Below are 12,500 nucleotides of genomic sequence, written 5' to 3'. Positions count from 1 at the left end.
AGTTTATGCAGTTGAAATTGATTCAGCAGCTTTTATAGAATAATATATATTTAGTGATTTTCGTATTATTTGACCTTATACAAACAAAATTGTTCCTCTTCCCTTCGTATACAAATTTGTTGAAAATTCACCGAATCGACGTCGTAGCTGCGTGTAATGTTTTACTTCGTATTCACCTTGGATATCAACGTGATAAGGCGGTGAACAAAATCCATATCAAGAGGGTATATGGTACGGGAATGACAGGATATCACTCCGCGATGAACACGTGAGATCTGCTCATCTTCAGTTTTCCTTCACTTAAAATATTTACACTGCAAAACCATGCCAGGCAACGATCATACTGGCGTTAAGCACTTGTGAGAAATAACTTTCTTTTGACTGTTTACGACGCCAAGTAATATTAGGTACGGCTTTTTATTGTCTAGACGCGAGTCTTTTAATGGAAAATACACCACTCGTCAAATTCATACGAAACTATTTCTAGAAACCGAGTGGGGTTTTGTCCATAACTTCACTAATGAGGATATTGACGATGTCATTTCCCGCTTTTTGAGGGTTGTTTGACGGTTCCAACAGTCATTGTGTCAATAAAATGAAAAGAAAACTACACAGTGGCTTGAAGATACGAATAATTATCATTTACTCGCGTTAAAAACAAGATTATACTCACTCGCTGCGTTCGTCCGTAAAGTACTGTTTTTACTACTCAAAAATAAAGTTAATATCTTCGGTCCGCCGTATAATATTTATGTTAGCGTGTTTATAATCCACCAAATATTTTCGCTCGCATCCAATTGGTCTAACCATGACTGAATTTGCCCAGCTTAGACTGGGGAATACCGATATATATTCCTCCAATTTTGAAAAGATCCCGCGAGTTTTGAAAATTTTCGGAAGGAAATAAACACAATTGCTTCTATTTGACTTTTTCTCGAGATTCGCTCTCGGAAAACTGTTCGCGTAATGTCCGCGGACAAATATCCCAGCATATGTTCGTGCCAAGTGGAGGCTTTTATTCATCTACAATTATGATTATCATAGTAAGCGGTATTGTCCACACTTACATAATATTCTCAGAGTTTTTAAGAAAACGACCGAGAAGCTTAAATGTATGCTAAGCTTGATGGTTGTGAACAAGAAGTCCATAATTCCGCCAAAATATAAAACACTCGACTCCGTATCATGCCCATGGCTCCCGAAAAACCTCTACGCTTGGGAATGTTAGGTTGGTTGCCCGGGCCCGGGGGGGGTTCTTTCAGAAAAGTTGGGTGGGGTTGTGCGAACTACTTCCGAAAACCCTTACTCTATTTATGACCAAAATCTGCGAGTTTTGCTACCCTATATACGACCTAACCAAAAATTCGATACCTATTTATGACCGTTGCGGCTGGCACAGTTACCCTAAACATAAGTTATGAAGGGCTTTTGTTGACGGTCTTATTGATAATGATGAAAAAGTAGCTTCGTCCAAGAAACATACCCAATTCAAGACTAGAGTGCTAAAACCATACCTATATAGCCCATATAAGGGAGTACCGCCCCCGCTGCCCCCCTTCCCCCATCAGGGTTGGTAGACCCTTGATAACGACGGGCTTAAAGCCTTGTTGGCGCGAGAGGCGAAATGACGATGGCGTGTGTTGTTGAGTGGTATTTAAATTTTGTTACGCACAAACGCATGCAGGTGTGTCTTGTGTAAATAAGACCGATATTTAGGATCAAACTCTACTTTCTGATTACATTCGTTCGTGCTGTTTGAGGCGATGTGTCTATTAAAGTGCTCGGAAAACTTCACTGGTATGAACTCTACTGCAAACCAGGCTTGCGAACCGTTCGCTGTTAATTCACCGTCTGTAAAATACCTAAAGACGCTTGCTTATGGTATAATCATGTTATTTTCTCTGCTGGGAAATACAGCTATAATCGTCATAGTTTTGAAAAACAAACGAATGCGGACAACGACAAATTACCTCATTGTCAACATGGCCGCATCTGATCTTTTAATCTCTTCTTTTGCCGTGCCCAGAGAACTTACGGAAATTTACACTGGTCCTCGCAGATGGCTCGTAGACGGAATAGTAGGTTTGATTCTGTGTAAGCTTGTCTATGTCTTTCAAGACATTTCTACCGCGGTGTCCATCCAAAGCCTTGTTGTTATGGCCATTGACAGATATCACGGAGTGGTTTTCCCATTTCGCCCTCCGATTGCAACAGCCAAAGTTTGTAAGGTTGTGATTCCAGTTATTTGGACTGTGGCGCTTGGTGTGCACGGCGTTTATTTTTACACTGTACGGCTGATGGTACAAGATAACAAGACTTACTGCTCTTTCAACTGGGTGTCAAAGTTTGAAGAACGACAGACACAGGAGCATTACTTTATTTTCATTTCAGTGTTTCTGTTTTTGTTACCTTTGTGTGTGATTTTTTCCTTATATGCACTTATTGTCTTAGAGCTGAGAAAACGTCAGCGTGCTGGAAGTAGTGCATCAGCATTGAGTAACCAAAGACGGCGGGAAGATTGGGCAGTAATGAAAAAGATCCTATGCATAGTTTTCCTTTTCATTTTATGCATAACCCCGATCACTATTGCGGCACTTCTTTTTTATTTTGTATGGGACTGGCATATTCCTTGCGGAATGGACAAATTATTTCAGGCAGCGAAGTTCTTTTTCTACTCGAATGCTTCTTTAAATCCATGCGTGTATTTTGCTTTAAATGATAAATATCGCAAGGGATTGAAAGATTTGTTAAGACGGAATCGCTCTCTTGCAGAAAACAGGTATGGCTTGCCGATGAACGTGCTTCAGGACAGAGAAAATACAGTCTGGTCAATAAGGCGGGATTATTCAGAAATGGGGAGTTAGCTTGATATTTGTAAATGTGGTCTTGCCAAGATTAATGTTTTCGGTTAGCTAATATTTCCTGTGAAAAATTGGTTTTAGTTTGTGTGTCCTAGCCGGTGATGTTAACACAATTTCCTTAGGGTATTCCAAAGAAGGTAAAGTTAAAAATGTTTTAATGAGAAAAGCGTTGTTTTAGTTTTTAAAAGGAGACCTAATTGGTGTTGTCGTGAAAATCGCCTTAGGTTACATGTATTATGAATTTGATACCGGTCCAGTTTTTAGGAGAGCTAAAGCAACAACGATTTTTGACAAGAATAGAGCAGAGCCCCCATGAATCTTTCAACAAAAAATTTTTGGATAGGTAAATAGAAGGGTCAGCGAGTGATTCAAAGGTAATTTTGTGAGAATTTTCTCCACATTTTTTTTTAAAAATTAGATTAGTCATTGTGGCACTAAAGAGATAAAAGACTTTTTAGTACCGGATTTAGTTGTCGTCTCCACATTACCAATACCCCTGTTATAAGAAATTTAATCCAATGTTTCCGATCCGAACTATTTCCAACGTGTGGAAATTATCTGCAGCACATTTTGCGATTCATTCGAAAATTATTCAGGAGCTCAATGTGGGGTTTTAGAGAATAATACACGTTTCTATTTATTTTTTACTTAGAGGGCTTTATACAAACAAAATAATATTGTTGTTTTATCTGTTGGAAAAACATTTGCCCTGAGTCTCTCAATCAAAATCGCAGCTACATATATTTATGTAAACTCGTTTAAAAGCAGGTGCTGTTTTGTTTTGTTGGTGGGTGTCATTGTGATAAAGCGTGGCTAAAATTCTGTCATAGCTTGTCACAAGTATAGTGATATGGTATCACTTCCTGGGGAATGATACGATATCGTTTCTTGATGGACACGTGGGTCCTGCTGGCGTTTGGTCGCAATCTTTAATTTCTCTGTTCAAATGTTTAAAACTGCGAAACCTGGGAACAGTCGTGTTTACGTAATGCACTTTGTCAGTTTGTTTGTTGGCTGTTTGACACTAACGCGAAGCAAACATTAAATACAGCTTTATTGATCATCGTGATGGTCCGTATTGTTCAAAATTGTAAAACATACTAAGAGCTTTAAAGCTTTACGAAAGTCGCTGGTGAAGGTTTTCAGCACTCGCTACTTTATGGATCGATAAGTACCACAGCCTTGTATTATATGATGCTTAAATAATGGCATCAAACGAGTATTGAAAATCATTGGAGAACGGAAACTGATCATCGTCCTAGCATAATACGTTATGATAACAACAATGCAAACTTTCAAAAACAGCCTTAATGCTAGCTTTAATTCCTTATGATTCACGAGATGATTCCTAAAAGCACTAACCGGGTACAAGAAAGAACTGATAGAAGTTGTATAGATGCAACTTTGTAATTGCAGAGGACTAAACCAAGGTGGGCAAGACCACTTTAAGGACAAACGTGCGGGGTTTAATATGTAAATGTAGCTTTCTAGCAGTTTTTCTTGATCAGACGTGACACCAATTAGCTTGCTACTTCAATTCTAATAGAAAATTTCAGCTGGCGAATAACATCCAGTGGTAGATTTAATTGAATATCAACCTAGCGATATTTCATGAAATAGAATTCTAATGCGACGGAAGCAGTGAATCTGAATATACCTTTTATGAATATAAAATCTCAACATGCAGTAAGAGCTGCTTAAATGTGAATTTTATTATTGCGCTCTGTCTTTTCGCAATGTTCAGAAGTCTTGGTTAGGTCTTGGTAAGTTGTAATTATAACATTTTCCTCGTCCTTGATTATTTTGGACGTCATTATAGTCGTTACATATTAGCTTTCTTCAACGTGACAAAGGGATACAACTGGCAATTGCTTTGTTTGGTAATATAACAATTATAACGTAATGAATGAAAAACGTAATCCATTGGCAGCGAATGTCGATGAAAATGCTCCCAGTTTTTTGAGCATTTACCACGCATTGATATAAAAATGTTGCTGAACAGTAATTGAACGTCCAAAGGCGGTTTTCAGATTATCGAAGAGGACTGAGAAAGGATTCAAATGGAAAAAAAGTTAAGAATAAATACATTAGGGAAAGATACTCTCGAACGCAGAAGAAAAAACGCCAAACTGATTATGCAGAATATTGAGGAGACAGGGCATGATCAAATCAACTTTGCTTCAGCGTTCTTCTTTTTACATTTGTCGGCCGGAGTAACTGGTCTTCTTTCATCACCAGCGATGATTTAACTCGAATTCTTCGTGGTTTATCTCACTGTGCTTGGCAGAATAGCCTTGAAATCGTTACCCTGGCGATATGGCAGTGCTAAAATAGAGTTTTTAAAGAAGAAGTGGACGGCAAATCAAAATTATTCAATATGGAAGGCAAATTTCCACTTCCACACAAAATAGAACGGATGCTGTAAATGTTTGTCGGGCATCGCGCAAAATGCAATTGCGACCCATTTGACAGCGGCGCAGATGTTGTCAAGAACTTTGGCGTTTTCTTGGAAACTTTTAGCGTGTGGATGGAATTCCGGATCTAGTGTAGCAGCTGAATGTTCACTTGAAGCTTGAAAAGAAGATCAACAAAAGCCCTTCGCAAATTATGTTTATGGTAATTTAACATTGGTCTGAACTAAGGAACTTATTATAACACAGGTCTGAAACAGGGTTTTGATTTAAGGGTTAGGTCATAAATAGGGTTTCGAATTTTTGGTCAGGTCATAAATAGGGTAGGGAATATCGCAGATTTTGGTCATAAGGGTAAGGGTAAGGGTTTTGGGAAGCAGGCCACACACTCCCACCCGATTTTTCTGGGTGTACCCCCCCCCCCCCCCACTCGGGGTGAAATCTAGTAAGCTTTGGTTTACGTGACCTAGCCGGTGATATTAACACAATTGCCTCCGGATAGTCTTAAAAGAGTAAAGCTAAAAAATATGTGTTTATGACAAAAAGGGGTTTGTAGGAAGTGTTATTCCTTACGGCATTCTGAATTTGACACCAGCAAGTTTTTCAAAAAGCTAAGCAAAAACTTTGTTTAGAAGAGAAAAGAGTCTCTATAAATCTTTTAACAAAGTTTTATATGGACAGTGGAAATATAGAAGGGTTAGCCTTTGATTTAATAAAGGGAATTTTGTCAGAATCTTTTGGCCGTTCTGCGTTTAGATCTGTACTAATACTTGCAAACCTAATACTATTACTTAAGGACCTAGCAATGGTTGAAAAGCCGCCTTTAGATAACAAAAATTATTTTAAATTTCAAACTCCCGAGTCAGTTTGCAGGAGAACTCGCTGACACGTACATATTACCTTGACTCTAAAATGTTGACATCTGGACTGACAAGGAAAATCTACAACTGACTCGGTGAAATGTATATTGAATTAATGCCGGGAGATTCAGCAGCAATTTGATAGACCTTGCATGGACTTGATGCACCATATGTCCTTGCTGAATTTACGTTTTTGCCATCATTGACGGACCCAACGCGACCTGCTTTCTTTTAATAGCATAATGTAAAGGCTATGTAAAATAACTTGGAAAGGCACTTAAAATCGGAATGACGTTTAAGTTCGCTTCTGGCTAAACTGAATTTATATTCCACATACCGCCTAAAAGACGTCTACAAAATATGTTCTTGTTCACAACATGTCAAAAAGTTCAGTGAAAGTGATTGAAAAAAGAATTGTGGCACAAAACAGATAAAAGGTTTTGAGCACCAGATTCGCTTTTCTTTTGTCATTCTTAACACCGTTTTTAATAGAAATACTGAATTATCAAATCATCCCGAATTTTATCCTATTTTTCACTTCGCGTTTCCAGCGTCTGGGAATGCAGCACTTTTAGGCAGTCGAAAGGCTTTTAGAGAATAAAACATATTTATAGTGCTTTTCACGGGATTATTTGTCTTAATACAAACAGAATTGTTGCTCTGTCCTTTGAATACAAATTTGTTGAAAATTCACCGAATCGACAACGTGTATTGTTTAACTACGTATTCACCGTGAGTATTAATGTGATAATTGTTCCCGATGTAGTTTCGCATGAATTTCCCTAGTGGTGTATTTTTCGATATTTTCCATTAAAACACTCGTGTCTAGATAATAAAAAGCCGTATCTAATCTTCCTTGGCGTTGTAAACAGTGAGAAAACAGTTATTTCTCACATTGCCTATCGCAGGTATGATCTTTTCCTGGTTTCGCAATGTAATATGTTTTAATTAAAGGAAAGCTGAGGATGGTGACTACACGAAAGCAGTCCTCGCGTGTTCATCGCGGAGTAATATCATGTCATTCTCTTATCATCACTAACCTGATAATATTGTCCACGGGCGCTTACCATTTGTCACAATAAACCGGTTGGGATGACCATTGAATAATGGTAAGGGTTTTTCCAAAATCAGTAAACCAACCGAACGAGATGGCGCTTACCATTTGCAATTCGATTTCTCGTAATTGCTTGCCGCTGATGAGAGACTGGAAACTAGAAAGTTTAGCAAATGGTAAAGAAATTTCCACCGTTCCGTTCCGAACGGAAAAAGAGGACTACCTCTGAAGGTAGTCTACAATTTCCGAACGGATTTTCCAGAAAATTACAGTTCCATTTGACTTTCAACCGAAATTTCCGGACTTTTTTGCTAAATGGTTAACACCCCATATCTGCCACTAGTGAGAATTTTGATGACGTCATTTCCCGCTTATTAGGGTTGTTAAAGGGTGACTTCAAGATACGAATATTACTTTGTCGTCTTAAAAACATGATTTTACTCAAAAACTGGTCACAGCATCAAATGGGACCATTTTGACATTTTGGCGTCCAGCAAGACTGACTACCATTGTCAGGTTAAGGAGACCTTGTTTATTCAGGAGTTGCAGCCAGCATTGAAGGCCAATGTCAAGAATGAAAAACTTTCACTTTATTATGAAAGCTTTTCCATTGTGTCACTTAACAGACAATTTCCGTTTGAAACGTCTTAAATTTCTACTCCAGATGTTTTCTGTCTAGGTTCCAGACCCCCACTGATACATATAAAGAGCTTTCCAAAACATTTTTACGGTTATACTTTTGAAAATGTATGTTGCCTAGCATACGAAACGTCAAGTTCATTAAATGCATGTTTTTTAAATGTTTATCACCGCTGTTTGCATTATATTTTTAATCAAGATTTTACTCACTTGCTGCATTCGCCCGTGAAGTATTGTTTTTACCACTCGAAAATAAAATTCAGATCTTCGCTCCACTGTGTAATGCTAATTTTTATTATAAAGACACGAGTGTTTTAATGGAGAACACATGCCCACCACTCGTGAAATTCATGCGAAGCTACATCCGGGAGCCGAGCGGGTCTTTAATTCAAATATTAGCACAGATCTAATTACATCAAACGTAGAAAATCAAGATTCTGACAAAATTACCTTTAAAATCACACGCTAATTCCTCTATATTTTAACTGTCCAGATAAAACTTTATCAGAAAATTCATTGGAACTCTTTTCTTGTGAAAACACCCGGTTATTGCTATCAGTTTTCCTTTCAAAAGTGGCCGGTATCAAATTCACAATACCCTAAGGCTACTTTTACCACATTACCACTTAGGTCTAGGATTTTAAAATAAAACTCTCATAAACACATATTTGTTAGCATTTCTCAGTTTCCTTAAAATATTCTTAGGAAATTGGGTTAGCATTACCGGCTAGGTCAGGCAGACTAAAGCCGGCTAGATTTTTGAGGGAAGCTATCCAAATAAATAACCGCATTTCAATTATCAAGCTAAGTTTTCATTTATTAATCCCTCCAATACGGAACAAATTATCTACCAGACTGCCTTTTATTCTGTCTAGGGGTGTATATTGATGTGCATTTAGTTTTACTGAAGCACGATCATCGGTAATTCATTCCTGTTGTCTTCATACTACAGCTTTCGTCTTAATAAATTTTTCAATCCCTTTCGATATTTATTGTTTAAAGCAAAATAGAGGCATGGATTTAAAGCGGTGTTTGAGTAGAAAATGAACTTCGCTGCCTGAAATAATTTGTCCATTCCGCAAGGTATATGCCAATCCCATACAAAATAAAAAAGAATTGCCGCAATAGTGACCGGGCTGATGCATGAAATGAAAAGAAAAACTATGCATAGGATCTTTTTCATCACTGCCCCATCTTCTCTCCGTCTTTGGTTACTCAATACTGATGCACTGCTTCCAGCACGCTGACGTTTTTTCAGCTCCAACAAAATAAGTGCATATAAAGAAAAAATCACACACAAAGGTAACAAAATTAAAAACACTGAAATGAAAATAAAGTAATGCTCCTGTGTCTGTCGTTCTTCAAACTTTGGCACCCAGCTGAAAGTGCAATAAGTCTTGTTATCTTGTACCATCAGTCGTACGGTGTAAAAATAAACGCTGTGCACACCAATCGCCACAGTCCAAATAACTGGAATCACAACCTTACAAACTTTGGATTTTGAAATCGGAGGCCGGAATGGGAAAACCACTCCGTGATATCTGTCGATGGCCATAACAACAAGGCTTTGGATGGACACCGCGGTAGAAATGTCTTGAAAGACGTAGACAAGCTTACACAGAATTAAACCTGCTAGTCCGTCTAGGAGCCATCTGCGGAAACCTGTGTAAATTTCGGTGAGTTCTCTGGGCACGGCAAACGCAGAAATTAAAAGGTTAGATGCAGCCATATTGACAATCAGGTAATTTGTCGTTGTCCGCATTCGTTTGTTTTTCGAGACGATCATGATTACAGCTGTGTTTCCAAGCAGCGAAAATATCATGATTATAGCATAAGCAAGCGTCTTTAGGTATTTTACAGACGGCGAGTTTTCAGCGAACAGTTCGCAACCCTGGTTTGCAGTAGAGTTCATACCGGTGAAATTTTCTGAGCAGATTAATAGACACATCGCCTCAAACAGCAGGAACGAATGTAATCAGAAAGCCAAGTTCATTCCCAAATATCAGTCTTATTTACACAAAAGACACCTGAAAACGTCTGTGGATGACAAATTTAAATACCATTTAACTATCACTACAGGGCATTATCAATTCGTGTCCTCAGGCCAGTCACATTGTCAACGAAATACTCTTTAACACAGACGTTTTTGAGAGATGGGCGGAGGTAGAGTTTTCTATTCTTTTGGCCGGTTTATAGACTTCTCGTTAAAAACGTCAGGTAGTGAATAACAAAATAAAGAGGTTATAAAATCATTGCTTAGAGGATAAACTCGAGCTACCGAAAGAGCCAACAAATTAACAAAATCTCTTTCATTTGCGTCGAAAAGCCCCGTTTGCTTCATCTTTGCCCAGTATTGCAAATGCATTAAAGTTCAGGTCAATACAGATAGCTTGAAGTAATAGCACGCCCACAAGGAAATATAATGCCTATTCATAAACAGCTGCAATTTAAAATTCTTTTGTACGCATTTCAATTTGCCCAGCTAATCTCGTTTGAGAGTAATAAATCTATTCGTAAAAGGTACAGCCACTTAATTAAGTCTTGTACTTAGCAGGTAAACAATAAAGTTCATTAAAAGCAGCATATTCCTATTAAAAAATTATCAACGCTTGTTTGATGTAAATATCACTGGTAACCTCAGGTTGAATTTATATAATGAAGAGTTAACTAAAATGCAACCCCCGTGATGCTGTTTTTCTACGTGTCTAGTTTAATTAAGAACTGGTCAAAAACGACTTTAAAGCTATTCCGCTCGTGTGTAAAAAGTGACATATCGCTTCCCTGAGCTGTCAGAGAGTGATTTAATTAATTTAGCGGTCTTGATAAACAGGACTCGCAGATTATTTTCACAATCACGTTGACAATGATATCATGATGATTCTTATCGCTTATTTTCAATTCTTTATGTATTTCTAACTCGTTACTGATACGCAGTAAAATACGGTAACAATAAGGAAACAGTTCACTTCGTCTGTTATTGATAAGAAAAAGGACCCAGTACTAACACGCGCGGTGTCTTGGTTCTAGCGTAACACCTTAGACGAAAGCTTACACAACTTAATCATAAAAATTACAATTTTCTCGGTTGTGATTGGCTTAAAAAACTCCTATTTTCCACTAATTCACTTGCCAAGTTTTTATCGGACAGTTCAGTAAGCCAAACACATTCAAAATTGTTGTTTAAATCAACCAATCACATTCAAAGTTGTAGCTTAAATCAACCAATCACAACTTTGGTTTGGAAACTTGGGGAGCATGCCCCCGGACCTCTCTAGCAAAGAGCGCCTCCGGCGCTGGATTTTCATTTCAATTGGGTCACCGATAATACAGTAGGAACCCCTCTATGCAAAAATGCTGGCTGCGCTCCTGGCTCAGTCCTGTTACCATTACTTATCACAACAAAAAGACTGATTGTCGTCCTTCCGAGTCATTTGTAGGAAAAGAAAAATATATCATGTACAGACGTGTAGGAAAAAGAAAATTATCATTGCACTGGCCGGGAATCGAAGCCAGGCCTCCCGCGTGCCAGTGGAGAATTCTATCACTGAACCACCAGTGCTGATGTGGAAGAAAAGTAGGATGTTTATAGCGATTTTATTTTACTTTGAAACATGTTTTCTCGAATGAGAAAAAATGGCTTCAAGAAAGGGCTTCCAGCACTTCATCCACTGTTTATATTATTAATAAGTAATCATACGGTTTCGAGTTCAATTTGGACTTAATTTGCAGGAGTGAGTGTTTGAAAAAGCTGAAACTGCACGAGCCGCTTATATTAATAGGAGATGCGGCCTTAGTTAACAGCGTACACTTTTGATATTAGATACCCATTTTATGGTCAATTGACACCAGGCTTTGAACAACCCGACCTAGGAGCTCCACTTTTAGGCTTGGATTCATTCTAAAGCGCATCAAATGTTTTCCATTTTCGTGACAGATTAATGTGGACGGAAGGCTTAACCGGAGAAATAAAGTACTCCGGCGTAGTATGGACGAGGTCTGGGTCGACTTGTTTTTCACTGGCTATTTAAGAGTGAATGCCTATAAAAATGGACCTAAATCGCCTATCAGTGGCACAAGTCGAAAAATCGATTTCGCTTGTATTTTGTCCATAAATAGGTCCTAGTAAGAATAGAAACGGACCATAGTTAGTTTCTGCTAATACAGCTTTCTTTGGTAGAAATACGCCAAAAATGATTTCGACCCGATTGGGCTCAAAATCTACTTCCGGTTTTGCTGAATTTTCCGAATATTTGATTGCTTCGCGCTCCGCAGAACAGCTACTTGAGAATCTTTCAATGGATTTTATATTCAGTTCAGGTATTCGTATTGTGACTGAGCGAAAAATAAAATAAATCAAAGTTAGTTTTGAGCCCGAAAAGAGATCAAACTGACACGCAAAATTTTACAGTATGTCACAAGAGAATTATTGAATAAAAACATCGCCATATTTTTCTATGGGCTATAACTTTAAATACCATAAAAACACTTTCTACGGATTAAATATACACCTACCTGTTAGGATATCAAAAAATATCTCTGGGCAAATGGTTTCAAGTCGCCCACCTTGGCCTGTGTTTCTCGTAGATTTTGCCCAAAATCCGCCATTGGAATGTAAACAATTGCGTGACGCGGAGAGCCACTCTCGAGTAAAATATTCGTTTGCAGCAATCCGATG

The 12,500-nt window shown here is 38.2% G+C and overlaps 2 protein-coding genes across 2 annotated transcripts; one reads left to right on the top strand and one right to left on the bottom strand.

Moving 5' to 3' along the window:
• Positions 1 to 1,251: 1,251 nt before the first annotated feature.
• On the top strand, positions 1,252 to 3,389 carry LOC145487616 (QRFP-like peptide receptor). Its single transcript, XM_081466435.1, has one exon. The coding sequence runs from the start codon at positions 1,764 to 1,766 to the stop codon at positions 2,862 to 2,864; it is 1,101 nt and encodes a 366-aa protein (XP_081322561.1). The 5' UTR covers positions 1,252 to 1,763; the 3' UTR covers positions 2,865 to 3,389.
• A 4,999-nt stretch (positions 3,390 to 8,388) lies between these two features.
• Positions 8,389 to 10,493, bottom strand: LOC145487617 (QRFP-like peptide receptor). The gene has a single exon (XM_081466436.1). It carries the CDS (start codon positions 9,771 to 9,773, stop codon positions 8,772 to 8,774), a length of 1,002 nt encoding a protein of 333 aa, XP_081322562.1. The 5' UTR covers positions 9,774 to 10,493; the 3' UTR covers positions 8,389 to 8,771.
• Between the last annotated feature and the right edge of the window lie 2,007 nt (positions 10,494 to 12,500).

The sequence above is a fragment of the Orbicella franksi genome, chromosome 5, assembly GCF_964199315.1.
Source record: "Orbicella franksi chromosome 5, jaOrbFran1.1, whole genome shotgun sequence".
NCBI lineage: Eukaryota > Metazoa > Cnidaria > Anthozoa > Scleractinia > Merulinidae > Orbicella > Orbicella franksi.
The sequence above is the reverse complement of the archived record's forward strand: the minus strand, read 5'-3'. Positions and strand labels throughout refer to the sequence as shown.